General features: G+C 35.6%; 3 protein-coding genes across 7 annotated transcripts in view; all 3 read left to right on the forward strand.

Annotated features, from left to right (window-relative positions):
• The first annotated feature begins 253 nt into the window (after positions 1-253).
• LOC121251515 (probable phospholipase A2 homolog 1) lies at positions 254-3,136 on the forward strand. The gene is made up of 4 exons (XM_041150784.1): positions 254-445; positions 562-601; positions 737-856; positions 2,624-3,136. Exons 1-4 carry the CDS (start codon positions 347-349, stop codon positions 2,800-2,802), a joined length of 438 nt encoding a protein of 145 aa, XP_041006718.1. The 5' UTR covers positions 254-346; the 3' UTR covers positions 2,803-3,136.
• A 2,258-nt stretch (positions 3,137-5,394) lies between these two features.
• Positions 5,395-11,948, forward strand: LOC121251516 (probable GPI-anchored adhesin-like protein PGA55). 2 transcript variants are annotated; one of them, XM_041150787.1, is made up of 8 exons: positions 5,395-5,572; positions 5,882-6,014; positions 7,676-7,779; positions 8,126-8,297; positions 8,447-8,587; positions 8,713-8,902; positions 9,020-9,685; positions 9,908-11,948. In XM_041150787.1, the coding sequence occupies exons 1-8, from the start codon at positions 5,535-5,537 to the stop codon at positions 11,800-11,802; spliced, it is 3,339 nt and encodes a 1,112-aa protein (XP_041006721.1). In that variant the 5' UTR covers positions 5,395-5,534; the 3' UTR covers positions 11,803-11,948. The 2 variants fall into 2 exon arrangements, with proteins under 2 accessions (XP_041006721.1, XP_041006720.1); XM_041150786.1 differs by having other exon boundaries at positions 9,020-11,948.
• Positions 11,949-13,958: 2,010 nt separating this feature from the next.
• LOC121251517 (probable caffeoyl-CoA O-methyltransferase At4g26220) overlaps positions 13,959-19,560 on the forward strand; it is a 68,052-nt gene continuing 62,450 nt past the window's right edge. Inside the window, exons 1-6 of one of the 4 annotated variants that reach the window (XM_041150789.1) lie at positions 13,965-14,139; positions 15,551-15,632; positions 15,717-15,798; positions 17,252-17,396; positions 17,473-17,604; positions 17,883-18,555. In XM_041150789.1, the coding sequence (XP_041006723.1) occupies positions 15,572-15,632; positions 15,717-15,798; positions 17,252-17,396; positions 17,473-17,604; positions 17,883-18,173 (711 nt within the window). In that variant the 5' untranslated portion in view covers positions 13,965-14,139; positions 15,551-15,571 and the 3' untranslated portion in view covers positions 18,174-18,555. Of the gene's footprint in view, positions 14,140-15,550; positions 15,633-15,716; positions 15,799-17,251; positions 17,397-17,472; positions 17,605-17,882; positions 18,556-19,560 lie in introns of those variants that run through there. The other 3 variants (XM_041150788.1, XM_041150792.1, XM_041150790.1) reach the window with 3 other exon arrangements.

Raw genomic sequence — 19,560 nt, forward strand, 5'->3', positions numbered from 1 at the left:
TTATTATTGAATTATTAAAGTTCACCATGTATACTAGCGGTTAATACTCATTTTTTGTTTATCGTAATTATCAAAATTAGATTAATAGGGTCCAAAAAAAATTAGATTAATAGTATTATGTTTTAAAAATAGAATATCAATTATAATTTTGTATTCACAAAATATTTACTTATTATAATTTTATTTAACTGAAGGTTGTTTTTGTAATTTCGCCACTTTACTTGGTTCGTTAAGACAAGATCTTGGAGTAATCTATAGAATAAGAACCGAAGAAGATACCAACGACGACCTCGATAGGAGCGAATCGTAAGGGAAGGTCACCGACGACTCAATTTTGCCAGCGGAAATGCTGCGTGGTGCCGGATTCTCCCTTGTGTCCGTGGCATTGGCCCTCGTTTTCACCTTCCTCACCTTCGTCGCCGAGTGCTCTATCAATAACTCCGAGGTAACTCTCTCTCTCTCTCTCTTTGTTTACAGCGAAAACGTAACTACTCCATTGAGAATTTTGGGATCTTAAAAACCCATTCCTGAAAACTTTAATTTCCGACTCCTGAGCGACAGGTAACGTGCAGCAGAACCTGTGTTGCCAAGAATTGCGATAGTAAGCCCGATCCAGATCCTTCTACTACGTTTATTAAATTATCTAAAATCTCTCATTACCTGTTTATTTGTTCATTCGACTACGAAAGTTTGTTTTCTCTTTTCGTTTGGTTTTTTATAATTGTTGGAATGCTAGATGCCGGGATACGGTACGGGAAGTACTGCGGAGTAGGGTGGACCGGTTGTCCCGGAGAAAAACCGTGCGATGATGTCGATGCTTGTTGCAAAATTCACGACGAATGCGTCGGAAAACATGGTACATTTCTACATATCTAGTGGATTTGTATTCATAAACGTCGGCTTTGCAAATGTTTGAGACATTCTTTTTTATAGCTATTTTTGTATTGAATTTCCTACAGATAAATTTGAGTAGTTCTGTTGAAAGATGAAATTAACACATGTCGGTTGCATGTTATATGGTCATAAGCATGGTAAAAAGATGATATTTAGAGTAGAATTTAAGCTCTAGATTGCTTTATCATAACTGTTCAATGTGTTTATTGGTATAGCTATAATAATTGTAAATCTTCGTTGTCAAATGAAATGGAGAAAAAAAAAAAAAATGATTCACATGTATCTGGTCTATGTTATATATAGAAGTTGACAAAGGCTGAAATGTTTAGTATGAAGAAGACTTTGCAGAAAGATGGTTCAGAAGATTAATATTCATATGCCTGACTTTGGTTTAATTGATTCAAGGGGATGTTGGCTTCTGGAAAGCAATTGGGTCCTTTTCATGCCATTTTTGTTGCATGTTGTTTCCACTGAAAAATGAATAAACTCTGTAGTTATTGTTGGGGGACTTCATGGTGGATTGGTGTCATTGTTGTTGTTCTTTTAATCTCGGTGGATTTTGAAAGATGGAAGTTACTATGATTATATGTTTTTTTTTTCAAGACAGATTCGCGTTATTTCAAGAACACATTTGCTTTTTTGGTTTATTATCCAGTGATGAAAGGACAAAGGGTAGCACTTTGTGACCAGCATAAACTGATATCTGCACTATTGTACCAGCTTAGAAATGGTTGATTGCATTTAACACAAAAATAGTAGAAATGTGAATATGATGACATTATATTGAGGATCATATGTTTACAGCTGAAAATTGTATTTCTGAATCCTGCTTGCACAATAATTATCTTGAGGCCACCTCCAAGATCCAGCATGCTCCAGTATAATCGCCCTGTATGCAAGGGCAGACCTACATTTAGCCTTTTGGGGGCCATGGCCCCCAAAGGGTACTAAAAAAATATAAAAACTAGTGCTGTTAGTTTGTATAAATTTTCCTCAAAGTTAATTATTTTGATCTCAGGCAAGTTCCATTGAATCGGACAAAAAATATATATTGAAGTCCAAATTAATTTAATTTGCTGCTAATAAGAGTGTTCATTTGAGATGTATGTGGAATTATGGGCTTCTTAATACGAATCCCCAAAGCTCTTCAAGTATTGTATATCAAAGCTTAAGCGTGTATGACTTATGAAACAAACACTACAACCTAAGAAAAACCTTTTCTCCATCCAAACACTCTGCATTCTGTTTTTGAATAGGTTTTGTTAGTGTTAGATTTAGTCCAGCAGTTCTGATACTTATAATGTTACAAGAAACAAGACTTACGACTTGATACACACACAAAACAAGACTACAATTATTTAGGTGCTTATCTGCATATCTGAGTTCGCTCCCATAAAAAAATTCATGGTTCTGCCCCTGCTTTTACGTGTGGGGCGAGGAAGACTGCAATGACTAGGGAATTTTGTAGGGTGAGAAAGCATTGGATAACTTGTCAAGGAATACAAAAATGATCTCTTTGAAGAAACCAAGGTTTTTTATTTATTTTTTATTTTTATTTTTATTTTATTTATTTTTTAACATGTGATCAATAATTATTATAGAAATTATTGGTCTGTTTGTTTGTCAATAATTGGAATAGGATATTATTCTGGTTCTGGTGATTATAGATCTTCCCCAAGTGATTGTGTTGTTTCTTTAACATGTGATCAATAAAACATGGGTTTTGCAGGTTTGAACAATGTGAAATGTCATGAGAAGTTTAAGAGCTGCATAAAGAAAGTACAGAAATCTGGGAAGGTCGGATTCTCTCGGGAGTGTCCTTATGAGACAGCTGTGGCTACCATGGTCCAGGGTATGGATTTGGCCATCTTAATGAGCCAGTTAACTAATTCGAAGTTTGAACTCTGACTTGCCAAATTGAGGGCTACTCAAATCCGAAATCATTTAGCAAATATCAGGGGAAAAAAATGGTTGAATCTGATTTTACAGATATTAGGACTTTGTTAATTATCAATATGTGGATCCGATACTCCAATCTGGTTTGGCTCGTGTCCCCAGTTTTGAGATAAAAAAATCATGTCAATTTCTCTTCCCCTTCTTTTCTTCCTTTCCGCCTGATGGATAGAATTTCTGGCAAAAGAAATCAGGCTTTTTTCTTCAAGATGTATGTTTGGGAGCTGGTTTGGGTTGTTGAGACGCGCATATCACGTCGTAACCATAGATTGAATTAGTATGTTTTTCTGGGACAAGGTGATAATTTTATTTTTTTTGAGTTGGGCCCATGTGTGAGAAATTATTACGAGGAAAGGGAGGATGGAAGAAGGCGACAAGAAAGAAGACCGGTAATAATTTCTTTGCATTCTCTTTTTTTTTTTTTTTTTTTTGTTTAGTCAGAGTCACCTCTTTCGATTTGACCGCAATCGTTCTACAGTTTAATAGTTTATACCCATGAAGCCGCGTGTACCTCTTGGAAGAAAAGAGAATAAAAAAAAAGACACGCTAATTGTTTTTTAGGGGCAGGGGTGCACCGTGCTAACCACCCATGCGGCAGGGTGGGTTTTTTTCATTTTTATCGTTTGTGTATTTAATTTTTTATTTTTTTTAATAGTCAAGAAATTGATTATTAATAAATTTGTGTATTTTTTTAAAAATATTTAAAGATATTTAAAAAAGATGTTTAAAAAAAAAAAGAAAAAAATTGTAGTTGTTCTAGTGGTAACTTTGAGAGAACAAAATGATAAGAACTGAGTAGCATCTCTCTTTCCCAAATTATATGCTTACAAAATCAAGCTTACTCAAGCTTTTTAGACATTTTTAATGGTTAATTATCTTATTTTAGTATAATTTAGATTTGGGGAAATTGCACTCGGACCCTCCCAAAACTTATACTCACTTTTTAAATTCGAAACATTAAAGTTGTAAGTTGTAGAGACAATAATAAAAAAAAAAAAAATAACGTGTGAGATGACATGAACTTAAAGTTAATTTTAGCAAAAAGTGTACTCCGTAATTTATGTTTTAAATTAAGTTGTTACTGATAATTTTAATAACTTGAAGATTATAATTCCAAAATAAATTAGAGATAACGTGTACCGCAATAATGGTCATCGTTTCCGAGTGCATCTTTTCTCTTTTCCTCATTGATAGGAAAGAAGAAAATGTTGAAAAAAAGAAGAAAAAAACAACAAAAAAACAAACATTTTGATGGGGTTGGAAGAATCTAACAAAAAGAAAGTGGGTAACAAGTTATTTTCAATTCCAGGTAAATCAAAAAGAATTTGTAATTATTGATGTGAAAAAGAAGCCACAATATAAATTAATGGTTTCGCTTTCACCAATATAGCAAGGAAAATGAAAACCAACATACAAAGAAACCTCATGCGCCCGACGCGTTTAGGAATGAAACATTCTCACAAAATGTGATTGTACAGTTCTATAGGTTACAAAACTCCTCTAATCTATTCTCCTAAAAAATAATATTACTATGTCGCTCTATTTTATCTCTTCATTTTGATTATTTATGTATTTAATTTTTTTTATATATTTTTTTTCTTTTACTTACAGAGTAAAGAAGTGAATAGTGTATTAGTATTTTTTTTTATTTTTTAAAAATATTTAAAAATATGAATAAGAAAAATGAAAAAAATTAAAAAAATGAAATTTTGGGTGGGGGTAGGCTGTTCATCCCGGCCGGATTTTTTCCCAGCCCGGTCTGGGTAAACCGGTACCTAATTTTTTTTTTTTAGAATGTTTTGATATTTTTTTTGTTCCTTTCTAGCAACTAAATGGACAAAAACTCAAAAGGAAAATACATAATATGTCTAATGAATCATCCATTTTATGATTTTTTTTTTTTTTTTACTCTCTTCTCTATGTGGCTTTTTATTGGTGGTCAATGAACATGTAGGTTTTGATTGAAAAATTTAAAAAAAAAGGTGCAACCCGGGTTTTTAAAAACCAGTTTCAATCTAAGTTCTGATCCGGTTTTAAAGGTTCCAATCCAGGTATATCCAAGTTTTCCAACCGGAACCTGAATGAATAGTACTACCAAAGGACACGCCCAATAGTCACTGCTAGGCAGCATCCTAACAGTACTTTAATTTAGACGTTTTTAAAATTTCTCAAAAGAAAATAATATATACAATCATAAAATATATAAACTTTTTGTATTTTTTTAAAATATAAATATATATAAGATTTATGTGAAAAAAATTTATAAATTTTTATTTTTATCAAATAGCATTTGTCGATAACACCAGAAAATAATTTGAGATGGATATTATGGTCTGAGTGGAAAAAATCAAGTCCACGATCGCGGTGCATTGTACCTTCCTTACCAAAACATTAGAGATTGCCGGGTAGACGACTATAAAACGTAATTTCGTTGGCACTGTAATAATCGGTACCGCAAAGTCCCATTCGATTCCGTTTTCCACTTTCGTCGCCTCGACGAATCCTCTTCTTCTCTCTCTCTCTCTCTCTCTCTCTCTCTCTCTTTCTGATTTGAATCCCGCTATCAAACTTCAATTACGAATAATCTAAACCGCGTATCGGTTCCTTTCGTGTCCGATACCTAATTTTGTGACGTTTGCTCTGCAACTTGAAGGATCTGGATTTTTTGGTCTCTACTTTGTGTAGCTATGTCTATGCTACATAGGAGTTTCAAGCCCGCCAAATGGTAATTTCTCCTATGTTTTCTCTCTCTGTTTTTTTTTTTTGGATATTAATTTTCGGTCTCTGTTTGGGTTCTGAGAAATCTTTGGAAATGAAACAAATTTTGGGGTTAATGCATCGGGTTCCGGTTGACTTGGCTGTCGTCAGATCCGAAACTTTCTCTGAAACCAAACAGATTCTCTGTTGCGTACTTCTTTCCTTCGAATCATTGCAATGTTTGTCCCTTCCACCCCCTCCCCGCGGCGGATTCTACTATTTGATTGACGGAATAAATTTGAATTTGTTGGATTTGGATCGCTGGTTTCTGTTGCAGCAAAACTGCGTTGAAGCTTGCGGTGTCGCGCATAAAGCTGTTGAAGAATAAGAGGGATGTACAGCTAAAGCAGCTGAAGAGGGAAGTAGCTCAGTTGCTCGAGTCTGGGCAAGACCGGACTGCCAGAATTCGGGTTTGTTATGACAGTTTGATTATAGTATGCTTATTATAGTTTGATAATCATTTGAACGTTTTCGAGTCATCTGTGGAGGTATTAGTTTTGGTTTGTTGACTATCATTCGTACGGATATTATTGTTTCAGTAACATTGGTATTGTCTACGATAAGATAGTTGAGCCATTTTAGCGTCATATCTAAAGGTATCAATGATTATAATAATTCGTGGCGGAGTATGCTTGGTAATGTTTGATGCTAGACTTACATTTGAAGTGGTTGAAGAAAGAAGAAAAATTAAGCAGCCTTAAAGGTCTAAAAGAAGCTTTCATGGTAGGATTAGAAATTTGAAACAAGAATGGGCTTGAGTCTTTTCATTATTGCCTGAAATATATTTTATCCTGGAATCACCACTGAGGGTCCAACCTCTGTGGTGGTGATGATAGCAACAAAGAACTGATGCTGGAAGTGCTCTGGTGGGTTAGAGGTGGAGGAGGAGAGGTCGACTGGGAAGTGAGAGTCAACAAAAACTAAAAAAAATAACTGACTACTCTAGTTGCACTATATTTATACTAATTAAAAGTTATGGAGTAAATTAAATTGTTTTTGTGAATATATAAATCCTATAATGGCATCTGCCACTCATTCATTTCACATGTCACATACTTTTAATGTGTCGCCTTGTCTCTTCATTTTCCTCATCAGTAATTTTCTCCTATTTGATGGACAAAAGGGCTAAATTGCTACCAATTAAAATTTTCAAGGACGAAATTGGAATTTTCTAAGTTTCAGTGATGAAAATCGAATCTAGATTTTCAAGGACCAAAAGTGTCTTTCAGCCATAACATATTCATATGCACAATTTCAATTAAGACAAGGATATCTTAATCTAAAGCTGCTTTTTGGAAAGAAATATGTGATGGACATGAAGTGAACAATTTCCTGGTTTTGGCAGCTCCAGTGGTCTTAAATCTACCAAGACCAAGATCTTTCCACTTTTCTATAGTGGTATATTTGAGGCCATCATTTTTGCTTTTATTGGGTTTTAGTAGCAAATTAACAAAGATTAACCACATATGACGTCTTACGTCATGTGATACCCCAAATGATAAGTGAGGGTAGGTGGTGCATGAGATCCCACATTATTTGGGGATAGAAGTTCTTGTACTTTATAATGTTCCAATGGGGTTTCAATTGTATCAGTGACTAGTCTTTTTAGAGTAAAAACCAAGTGACTTGGACCTTCCATTGGAGCGTTACAAATGGTATTAGAGTCTATCCCAATCAGAAATGTGGGACTTGAGCCGGACTTGAGCCATGCCACCTACGATAGATTGACCCGACGAGAACATTGGAATTTAAGGGGGGAGATTGTGATACTCCATATGATAAGTGGGGGTAGGTGGTGTATGAGATCTCACATTGCTTGGGAAGGAGAAGGTCTTGCACTTTATAATGTTCCAATGGGACTTCAGTTGTATCATTGACTAGTCCTTTTGGAGTATAGGCCATGCGGCTTAGGCCTTCTATTGGAGCGTTACATGTTAATGGTAAATTATATCTTGGGTTTTGTGGTTCTCCTTTTGTTAAGGTTTTCATTTAAAGGAATTGTATGCCTTTTGTCCCATTCTTCTTCTTGTTCTCGTTTCATGGTGATTTAACTTTTTGTGCTGCATCTCAGGTTGAACATGTTGTCAGGGAGGAGAAGACAACAGCAGCATATGAACTTATTGAGATATACTGCGAACTTATAGTGGCACGTCTATCAATCATTGAGTCACAAAAGTATGTAAATGTGTGGAAAAACATAATTATTATCTCAAATAATCTTACATTTTGTTGGAGTTTTCATATTGGAGATGTATGCTCTTGTTTAAAGTCCTGTCTAATCGTGTGGCTTTAAAGTATTTATGTGCCAATACAATTTAAGTTCTGTCCTCCTGCTGTGTGAGACATGAATTACAGTCTTTAGGTGCTCCCATGTTAGATTCAGTGTAGCCTTTTGGACTTAGGTTGACATTTGACTTAGGAAGATAATTCTGTCAAAATAATGTAGTCTTTATTGGTCATACTTTCTTTTTCTTGGGTTTTGAGAGCTCGCATTGTAGTGACCTATTTCGTACATTTCCAGAAACTGTCCCATTGATCTGAAGGAAGCAATTTCAAGTGTAATATTTGCAGCTCCAAGATGTGCAGATGTTCCCGAGCTAATGGATATTCGCAAACAGTTTACTGCTAAATATGGAAAAGATTTTGTCTCTGCTGCCATTGAATTACGTCCAGATTGTGGTGTAGGCCGCATGGTAAGTTTTCAGACAGTGTGTGTGAATATTATTGGATGATTGAAATTACTGATAGTGGCGTATAATCTGCCAAAGATCAGTGGCAGTTGGTGTTACTGCTTTTTTCTTTCTTTGATGTTACTGCTTATTTAAAATGTTGTCTTATTCAGTTGGTTGAGAAATTATCGGCCAAGGCACCTGATGGCCAGACCAAGATCAAAATCTTGAGTACCATTGCTGAGGAAAATAATGTCAAATGGGATCCTAACTCCTTAGAGGAGCAAGATTCCAGACCCCCTGAGGATATTCTGGTAAGTTTTGATCATTTCAATTAGTCCATACGTTACTTGCTGTGGCATCATCATGGAGCATAGCTAATATAAAGGTTAGGAAGTGGTGCTTTGTCTATTAATACAATTTTGAAATGTTTGATCAGAATGGACCAAACACCTTTGAGAAGGCCAGTAAAATATATGTGGAGCCTCATGTCCAAGTTCCACCTAGTCATGATGACAAGGGACCTCCTAATGTTCGATCATCGCCTCACTTGCGAAATCCTGATTCAGATATTGGGGCCAAAGGAGGTGCAACATTTGGCACATTTCAAGCAGATATGGGATCTTCAGGTATGTGAGTGTTCATTTAAAGATGGTAAATGCTTATTCCTTTAAGGTCTCACATAGAACCAATTTTATATATCTATTATCTCTCAAAGTGGATTTATGGTGTTCTCTGTCATTTAGGAAATGAAACTGAAGAGACAGAGTCTAGGCATTCATATTCTGGCAGTGGCAATGCTCTTTCAATGGGCAGGCAGAATTGGAATATGGAATTTAAGGATGCTACTGCTGCTGCACAGGCAGCTGCTGAATCTGCAGAGCGTGCAAGTATGGCTGCCAGAGCAGCTGCAGAGCTTTCTAGCCGTGCGAAGGTCATTAAGCAATATTCTGTGAAATCACATAAGTCTTCTACTGATGTGCTAAGCGGTGAAGGGTCTCAAAAATATTCTTCTTCAGAATCTCGAGGTGAACCCGTTGCCAAACGTCCAGTTAGTAATGCCTTTCCTGGAAGAAATTCTTCAATCCATGATGAAATCGATCATGCTGAACGAGATATCCTGGCAGGAGCAACTGAAAGTTTTTACAGGGATGAGCATAAGGACAGTGCTACATCTACCTGGTCAGCTTCCTCGAAGTCAACTACAGCTTCCATTGATAAGAATCCATTGGCTAGTAGTTCCCAAGAGACAGACAGATATCCTCAAAAGACTTTGTCTGAGCTGAAGAACAGAGAATCTTTTGGTCGAGTAAGCTTGAAGAAACAATCCAGCAACAATGAGATAGAAATTTTAGGTGAACTGAATGATGGTACAGAATCTGAGAACAGCAACAATGAGATAGAATTTGTTGGTGAGTTGAATGATGGTACTGAATCTGAGAATGTTAATTATATTGGAGAATTAGGGACCAGAAGGCAATCCAGCAGAGCTTCCTCTGATTCTTATTCTCGCACTTTTATTAATGACCACAATGATATTTTGAATTTGAACCACCCGAAGTTAGGGCGTGGTGCTGGTCAGAGACCTTTTGTTATTGATGAAGGAAACACCCACAATGAGATAGAATTTGTTGGTGAGTTGAATGATGGTACAGAATCTGAGAATGTTAATTATATTGGAGATTTAGGGACCAGAAGGCAATCCAGCAGAGCTTCCTCTGATTCTTATTCTCGCACTTTTATTAATGACCACAATGATATATTGAATTTGAACCACCCGAAGTTAGGGACTGGTGCTGGTCAGAGACCTTTTGTTATTGATGAAGGAAACACCCATAGTGACAATGAGAAGACAACTTCTTATGACAAGGGTTTTGTAGTTTTTGATGAATATGGTTCAGATGATGGTGATGACTATAAATTTGATGTAGAAAATGAGTTCAAGGGACAAGAATCGAGTTTGTATTTTTCATCTCCAGGTAGAAAATCAGCTGTAAATCTCTTAGAAAATACAGATGCTTGGAGACTCGGGAAAAACATGGATGAACCATTTGAAAAGTCCATTTCTCAGTCACATTCTTTCGGTGGGCGGCATTCTTCACATGTATTTCCTGAAACTTCTTCAGTTCCTACAGAACCACATGACTCATTGGATGCAACATTTGACAATTCAGATGACCAAAGTTCGGATGATAATGAGAATCTAGAGAAATCAAAGTTTGTTGCGAATACGGAGCCTGGTATATATCCTAGCAAACAGGATGTTTACGAAAGAAATTCTGAGTTGAACAAAAGTGCTAGTCATGGGTTAATAGGATCCTCATCTGCGGAGAAGGAACATGTGGCATATAAGAGAAAGCCATTATTGCCACCCTCTTCAGTTGATTCGGATCCCATGGAAGTATGCCTTGAAACAAACCAAGGGAAAGAGCTTCATGCTGTATCTGATAGAAAGTTTGGTAATAGTGACCTGCCATCTTCAAAATATGAGATATCTGGATCAGATTCGAGCATTGAGGACAAGGAACACATGCCACAGTTACCAGATACTTGGAAAGATAATGAACTTCTGAAAGAGTCTAGTTTAGAAAGTGGTAATGAGTTGAAGTTTGGAAAGTTAACAGGCGGCCTTCGGAATAAGGGTCTCAGGCGTCCACCATATTCTAGGGATCCATCAGGCCATGCCTCATTATTCAAACAAGCATCAGGCGATTCTTCTTCCAAGATTGAGCAATTTTCTTCTCCAGTAATGGTCAGGACTACAATTAATCCTGATGCTCACAATCAAGAGCCACACAATCAGAAAGTGACTTCAAAACAAAGTAAAGGACCGAGCTCAAAAGATTTGGTCTCCTCTTCTGATTCTGATAATGACGATTCGGAGCAACCCTCACCACAGAATATTAGTATCAATCAAGAGCCATACAATCGAAAAGTAGGAACTGAAGTCAATGAGAATTCAAGCTCAAATATCCGAATTCCATATTTTGATGCAGATACCAGTGATTCTGAGGAAGATCTTCCTAAACAGGCTTCCACCAGCAATATTCGCCCAATTACTGGGTTTTCGCGAAGGACAAAAGCTGCTTCTTCAAGTACAAGGAGTTCTTATTTGAAGGCTACGGATGGTTCTGATGTGTCATTGACTCCTGACTATGAAGCGAGAAGGAAATCCTCTTCAAGAAGCTCCTATGCTACTGAAGTTCCAGCAAAGCCCTTGTCTCAGACCAAGAGCTCGGATCATTTGGGAAGTTCTGAGCGGCGTGTGACAGCAGAGCAGTCAACTTCTAAGCCAATGCCAGCGTCCAAAAGGTCCTTGAAAGAGGAAAGTTTAAAGTCATCCACAAGGAAATACTCCTCCAGTTCTCTTCCAAAGATACGAGCATCAGGTAGCTCTGAAATTTCAGAATCTGCAAGTCTGAGTACGGAGACTCCACCTACAGAAAAGGCTAGTCATGTTCACCCAAAGCTTCCTGACTATGATGCCCTAGCTGCACAATTCCAGTCTCTCCGACGGAGTCGCGAATGAATTTAGTTACTTGCACATAAAATATAGGCTATTTTTACGTGATTATTATGGCCATTATTATTATTATTATTATTATTATTATTATAGAATTGGTGGTGTTGTAATCACCTTCTTTATCTGAGACTTAAATGAACTTGTTTATAGGATGTGTAAGATGAAAGTTTCCTGTCCAAAACGAGCCGATTGTTAAATTATTATGATTATTTTTTGAATAATTCCCTTCTTTCCTAAGCAAATATATGGGCACATGATCTGTTTGCACATTGGTGTAATGTAATAGAATGTGTTGATTTGATTTGAGTTTAAAATTGTAAGAATGACCATTCGTAAGAATCCATACTAATGTCTATCTATTTGTGGGTTGCTCTTGGATTTCAGAAGGCTGGCTTGCTTGCTTGCTTGATGATAAAACATACTTGAGAATGCTCTATTAACAAAGATGCAATTATTGTGTCAAGTTGTGCAATGTATTATTATTACTTACCAAAAATATAATAAAAGAAAAAGTCTTTACTGATCCGTCTTCAGCGTTTAGAGAACCCAGCAATCTCTTGAATTTCGTCAATCTATGATTCTATACGCCTAGACTGAATATTGGGAGATTACTATCTTCACAAGACCAACTGGTTATCTATCCACTTCATCTGCTACTTATATATAGTTAAAAGGCAAAAAGAAATAGAGAAAAATAAATAAAGAATTATCGTGGTTGGCATCAGTCCGGCATTATTATACCTTCTGAAAACGAAATTTGATAATTATTGACTGGATTTCAGAGTACTAAAATGGATTTTATTGGGGACGTCACGTTAGCCACTAGAGTCTAGAACAAGCTTATTCATGAATAAGTAAAGCTTTATTCTCAGAAAAAAAAAAGCAAAGGAAATTTCTACGTTTTCGATAGAAAAAATTTCGCTCATCATTTTTATATTACACATTATATATAATTTTTTTATTTTTATTTTTATTTTTATTTTTTTCTAACTAAATATGTGGTATATATACGGGTGTAATGGGTCCAATTTGATCCGATTTTGAACAAATTTTAAGATCGAACTGATATACACCGATTTTATCTTTTCAAGAATCGATACGACACCGATTACTTTTCAAAATCGATACTTTTAGTTTTATGGGTTCCGATCCGATTTTCCAGTTTTACTATTAGTATTACTAATATATTTATCAAAAGGAATATATTGAGAACTCATTAGACCATAAAATATAATTAATATATATACTTTATGTTGGTGAAATACACAATAATATAATAAAAATTACAATTAAAATAACATTAAGACGAAGACAATTTAGACTGAGGCACGAAAATATCGCTCTCTTTAAGGAAATTCAAGCCCTCTGCGGTGTACAAAGTCAAATTAACCGATGCAGCAGAATTCCTCTTGACTTGACTCCTCCAGAATACAACAGCCCAACTGATTGTTGTATGACTCAAGCCTACTCTGCACAAGTAGTTAAGTCCAAAATTTCACTTAAAAGAACACATTTCTTTTATTTGAAAATACTCTCAAAAATATATACATACTAAATTTATTTTTCTTATCTCACTTTCTCTCAATAGTCACCTCATCGTACCCAATGATCAAAAGAACGTATATAGACCATATGGACAATAAACGTCCTAGAAGGTAAAAAGACTTAACGGGCAAAAACTAATAAAAAAGAATTAAAACACAAGCAGCCCACCAACGACTACAATAAAGATACCAAACGGCAACTTTACAACAAGTCTATTAGAGAAAAGAGATACTGGCAAACAAGAGCATAAAGATGGGCTGAAAAACGTTCAAGCAATAAACCCCATAACGTACAGTAACGCTTCAACCATTAAAATTATTAACAGAATAAAAACACTATTAAAGACCATTCTCAATATCAAATGCCACCGAAATAGCACTAAAAGAAACGTTATAAATAAAAATTATTAAAAAATACTAACACTTTATATTTAAAAGATCAAACAAATGTTCCTGTTTAAAACTTAAATTTTATTAAAACTGGATCCGGACGATTTTGACCGGTTTTTAAAATAGAAGAATGGGTCCGAACCGAACCGCTCCTGGACAGGACCGAACCAACCGGTCTGGTCCGGTTCGGGCTGGTTCGAAAATAAAAAAATCAAGTAGAACGATGAGTAGAAGGGTTCTTTGGCGGTATATACATCGATGTATCACACTGGCAGACAAACGACTCCGACGTTGATCTTCTCCGAAGTGTAGACTCCCAGGAAAAACTGCTTGCTTGGTGTTGGTGGTGGAACCCATATTTAATTTCGGGGTCCTAATTCTAACATTTCCTCACACCACAGTATATTTGGTACTCTCTCTCTCTCTCTATCTCTCTCGTTTTAGGACCTTTTCATAGATAAATCTGCAGTTGGGTTCAAACTATATTAACCTCTATGTATAATTTGGGCAGGCATTCGCTTCATCTGGGAACTATAATTTGCCCCACCCACCCCCATTTTATAGTTTTTACTTGCTAGATGGGTGCTATGATTTTCTAGAATGTTTGCATATTAAACGTTTGATATGGCTAATCCAGCCCCTCCCCATGTTAAAGGCTTCCCTTCTAAAATCGCCAGCTATGCTTTTTCTTTGTTATTTGGGCATAAGATTGTTCTGACTGATACACTCTGTCGTTTTCTTTGATTTTGTTGGAGCCCTTTGGTTTAAGTTGGCTGCTCTGATTGTTTTCCCGAGTGAAAAAGTGATACATTCATGAGAGATCGAAAATCGCAAGGACTTGAGGTTTTGCATTTTTTATAATATTGAAAGAAAAATTCCCAAGAGTGACCATATGCAAAACATTAGATTGGAAGGGACTAACTGCATAAGATAGTTGTAGCCTAAATGATAACTTTGAAATTAAGTTAATGGGTACCGAAGATTTGGACATTGGCAAAGATAGGGAATCGTTCCCCTCTAAGTAGGGGTGGCAATTTGGGATTTATGGATCGGGTTGTATGCTCATATATGGTTCGACCCTAATCTGATCTATTTAATTTAGTTTTACAAGTCGGGTCTTATCACTGATATAACTTGTTTAATAGACTGGTTATGCTGGGTTGACTAAAAAATAGCCTGTCTTAACTTATTTTGATCTGTTTAAATGGGTTAGTTCGGTCCAAATTATTGATTTGATTTAGTTAGTGCATTTATATCAAGATTCTTGACAAAAATACAAAATAATTAATAGTTGTAAACTAGCTTTTCATCTCACTTTGGATTATATAATGAACCGTGCTTCAGTCACCGCTCCCAGCTACCGTAGTTATAGGAATTTTTTTTTCTTTTTGCTTTTTCATATATGTATTTTTTAACACTTTTAAATATTTTTTTTTAAAAAAAAATCACAATATTATTAAAAAACACTTCCTTAATCATTCAGTAAAAATAAAATAAAATAAAAAATCAAAGCGGTAGAATGGAGCAGTAGAATAGAGTGGTAAGAGTAGTATTATTCTTATATCATATTAAAATCAGATACAATTTGACTCAACAAACAAACACATAGCAATACAAGGGTTTTCAAGTTTTAACGTTAAATTGGTAAACACATAAGTTTATAAGTATTATTGAACTTTCTATTGGAGAAAATAAAGTGGACAAAGGAAAAGAGCTGAGATTTATAAGTATTATTTTATGTTGTTTGGATATATAGGATAATGGAAGGAAAATAAAGGTTTTTTTTCTCTCTCTTTTTTTTTTTTTTTTGTTTTTTTAAGTCAGTTACCTTTATTGAAGCAATGGAGCAAAATACTAAAAAATTACTTACCAAGGGTTTATTGCAGAGTGAAGATTTGTGCCATATACTCTATTATTCTCCTTCTATAATCTTCTTGGTCTGCTTTTGCTGTTTAGATTTTCAATCTCATTCCTCAATGATATCACAGTATATCTTGGAGACGAGTCTGTACCCACGTGAACCAGAACCTCTCAAGGAGCTAAGGCATGTCACTGCTGGCCACCCTTGGTAATTGTTCTCCTTTCTATTTAACTTGGTGCTACTTCTTTCGCCAACTATAGTTGCTGGAATCAGTGTTTTAAATTTCGTACCGTATCGGCCTCTGTTTCGTACCGGCCAAAATACCGGCCGTACCGGCCTCAATTTCGGCCGGTGCCGGCCGATATTTCGGCCTGTGTGTTTTTTTTTTTTTTTTTCGTTTTTTTAAACTACAAACTTATTTTTTAACCCTCAATTCAGACTAGACTATTTATAATTTATATATATATGTATTTATATATAATTTATTTATATATAGACTATTATTTTAGAATATAATTTTTATATATATTTATATATATAATTTATTTATATATTGACTATCCCGAAACGTTATCCCGAAATGCTATCCCAAAACGGTACCGGTACTGAAATATTTCTTTTCAGTGCCTTGACCGGTATGACGTCCGGTACGGTATTCAAAACATTGGCCGGAACTCCTCAGAGTAATCTAATAGTTGTTTACACACCCCTGGGAGAAAGCAATTCTAATGTTCCCTTCATAAAGAAAACTGCAAAACATGATGAGACAATTAGGAGTTCATAATCCTGAGATGATTTAGTTATAACTGGTTGCCTTGTAAATTATTGAACCACTTGAACATCATTAACTGTGAAACTCTGTGGAAACGAAATCAAACAAATTAGGGAAATTTGATTTTGTTTGCCTTTTTTTTATTCAAACTGCACCTTAAACTACTATGTTCAACAATGTGCACCACAAACTTCCAATTTCTTTCAACTTGCACCCCGTGTCCACCTCCATAGTTAATCTAACGAAAACATAAAATTTTTGCGTGGTTGATGACTAGCCAAGCCATAATGTGGTGGCCACCCACTAGGGCCACTAGGGCTGGCCCGTTCTTTAGATATAAATATAATTTATTATTCTCTAATTTATTTTTTTGATATTAAACTAAAGGTTGTTAGATGACTTTAACATTGTAGTAAGGGTACTTCAGACAATTCACCTGGTGACCGCAGGGTTCCATTGGATTTATAACTTGTCTGATGGACTGAGGGATACAAAATGAAAAAATGTGATAGGTTGGGGTCCAAACTATTGATTTTTAGTAGTTTGGACTTTGGAGTGAAATTTGAAAAATGGGTGATAGACTTGATAGTTTGAGAGTGCAAAATAAAAATAGAGAAATGATTTGTACAAGTCCCAAATCGACAAGCCCAGTACAAGCCTTTGTAAAAAAGTGGACCTCACTTAAAAAAATACAAAAAAGCTATTCTTTATTAGTGGGACCTACTTTTTTACAAATGGCTTGTGTGAAACTTGTCTATTTGGGGTAAAATGACCTCACCAGTGTGGTAGTACTTGTTTATAGCAATAATTGATCACTAGCTTTTATAATGGGTCAGTTTTACTTCATCTCTCATCGTTCATAAAGATAATTGGCATGTCATTTTCTAGTCCTAGGATGGCTACTGCACCAGATGCAGGTCAGTTGATGGCCATGCTATTAAAGTTGGTGAATGCAAAAAAGACTATTGAAGTTGGCGTTTTCACAGGATACTCTCTTCTCCTGAGTGCTCTTACCATTCCAGAGGATGGCAAGGTTTGAATTGATAATCTTCAGTGGGCAAATTATGCTCAATCTATCAAGCTACTTACAATTTGCAGTACTAGTGCAGATCATGGCCATAGATGTAAGTCGGGAGACATTTGAAATTGGATTGCCAATAATTAAGAAAGCTGGTGTTGCAGAAAAAATTGATTTCATCGAGTCTGAGGCTTTACCAGTTCTTGATCAACTCTTGCAAAATGTGAGAATGAGCTTCTTTCTTTCTTCTTCTTCTTCCATGACATGGAAACAAACTAAGACATGGTCAATCGGATCCATCCATGGGGATGAGTTTCTTTTTCATCTTATTTTTCTGTGATGCTTGACACAGTAGGATCTCATTTTCTCAAGATCCTCTCATTTAACATTTTATTCTGCTCGTCTTGATTTTTCTTTCAGCAAAGGTCTTCACTCTTATCTTTTATTTATTTATTCATTTTTTTTTTTTATGGGGAGGTGGGGGGGTGTTTGGCACTGCAGCCTGAGAACGAAGGGAGTTTCGACTTTGCTTTTGTTGATGCAGACAAGGTTAACTATTGGAACTACCATAAGAGGCTGATGAAACTGATAAAGGTGGGTGGGTTGGTTGTCTATGATAACACACTCTGGGCTGGAACAGTAGTAATGCCTGATGGGTTGGTTCCGGAGTTCATGAAACCAGGCAAGCAGTTGACAATCGAGCTTAACAAATTACTTGCAGCTGATCCTCGTGTCCAATTGTCACATGCTTCCATAGGTGACGGGATCATGATATGCAGGCGTCTCTACTGAACATCTTCTTGAAACCTCTCTGCATTTTTACTTGTAAGCATAACCTATTATGAAGAACTGTTTGTGGTTGAGAAATCAGAAGAAGCAGAGGCTGCTGCTATAAATCCCTGATGAGCCGAGGGGTCATTCTCAGGATTTCTCCACTTTTTATCTTTAGGATTACATGTTCTCGTACGAATTCAAAGTCAAGGAAGCTATATTTATTTTTCAGGACCTGAAATTATCTGCACCAATTCCTTCAGCTGTCTTTTTTCTTTTTCTTTTCTTTTTGTGTTTTGGGACTATGTATTCTGATTCACAAAGTATGTAATGCAATCCTGCCACTGTGTTGAACAGTTTAAACGTATTTTGTATCAATAATAATAGAATTATGCAGGTAGAATTGAACAGTTGTCTTGATAAGAATTGCTTAGAGAACTGTCATTGGCTTAGCTGAAATCTAATATTTGCCTCATTTTATACAGGAGTTTTGGATAATGAGTTGAGATGAGATAAGATTAAAATTAAATAAATTGTTAGAATATTATTTTTTATTTGAGATTTAAAAAAATTGAATTGTTTATTATATTTTGTGTTAGAGTTTAAGAAAGTTGTAATGATTAAATGAGACGAGTTGAATTGTGAGGTCCTCTCAATCCAAATAATCCTTAAAACTCCTGCATTGGATTAGCCGAAGATATTTACTTTGAGTTATAATAAATTATTCTCATTGGTCATATTTGGTGATACACTGTAGAAGGACCAAATCAGTATTTTATTTGATTAAAGTCTCATCCAACTACCTTCTCTCTCATTTTCCTTGTATTTCTCTTCTCTGTTTCAGACCTAACTGTAGTTTTTCTCTCAATCTTCTCTCTGTTTTCTTTCTTCTCTCGAACGATTGTCTCCTCGTTCTGAAGAAATATTGAGATGAAAACTATCTCACACATTGAGATGGAGAGGGTGTATATTATTAACATATATAGGAAATTACAATATGTTATCTAAGGAAACTATACACAAGTAAAGGAATTAAGAATCAGCTAAAATCAAGGAGAAAAATAAAACAACCTAGACTTTCTTATAATGGACTAACAGCTGACTATATACATATGTACTGTGATTTAGCAATCTAACTTGATACTTGGCTTGATACTTGCTGATTTGATGCATGTATTCCTTATACGTTCCTGAGTCCGAAAATTCTTGAGTCACTTTTCTTGCTGGTTCACGTCATCCCAGGGTTGTGTGATTTCTTCTTTCTCTCGGCTTGGCTTAAGAACATTTGGTAGCATTCTGTCGGTTTGGGTTTCCTTCGCATGGCTGGTGCTGCTAGCTTTTTGAGGAACAAGCTACTGTTTAAGGAGATCATGAATGTGAGGATGGTTGCTAGAGCGAATTTGGTTAG

This window comes from Juglans microcarpa x Juglans regia, chromosome 2S (genome assembly GCF_004785595.1).
Source record: "Juglans microcarpa x Juglans regia isolate MS1-56 chromosome 2S, Jm3101_v1.0, whole genome shotgun sequence".
In the NCBI taxonomy this organism is placed as follows: domain Eukaryota; kingdom Viridiplantae; phylum Streptophyta; class Magnoliopsida; order Fagales; family Juglandaceae; genus Juglans; species Juglans microcarpa x Juglans regia.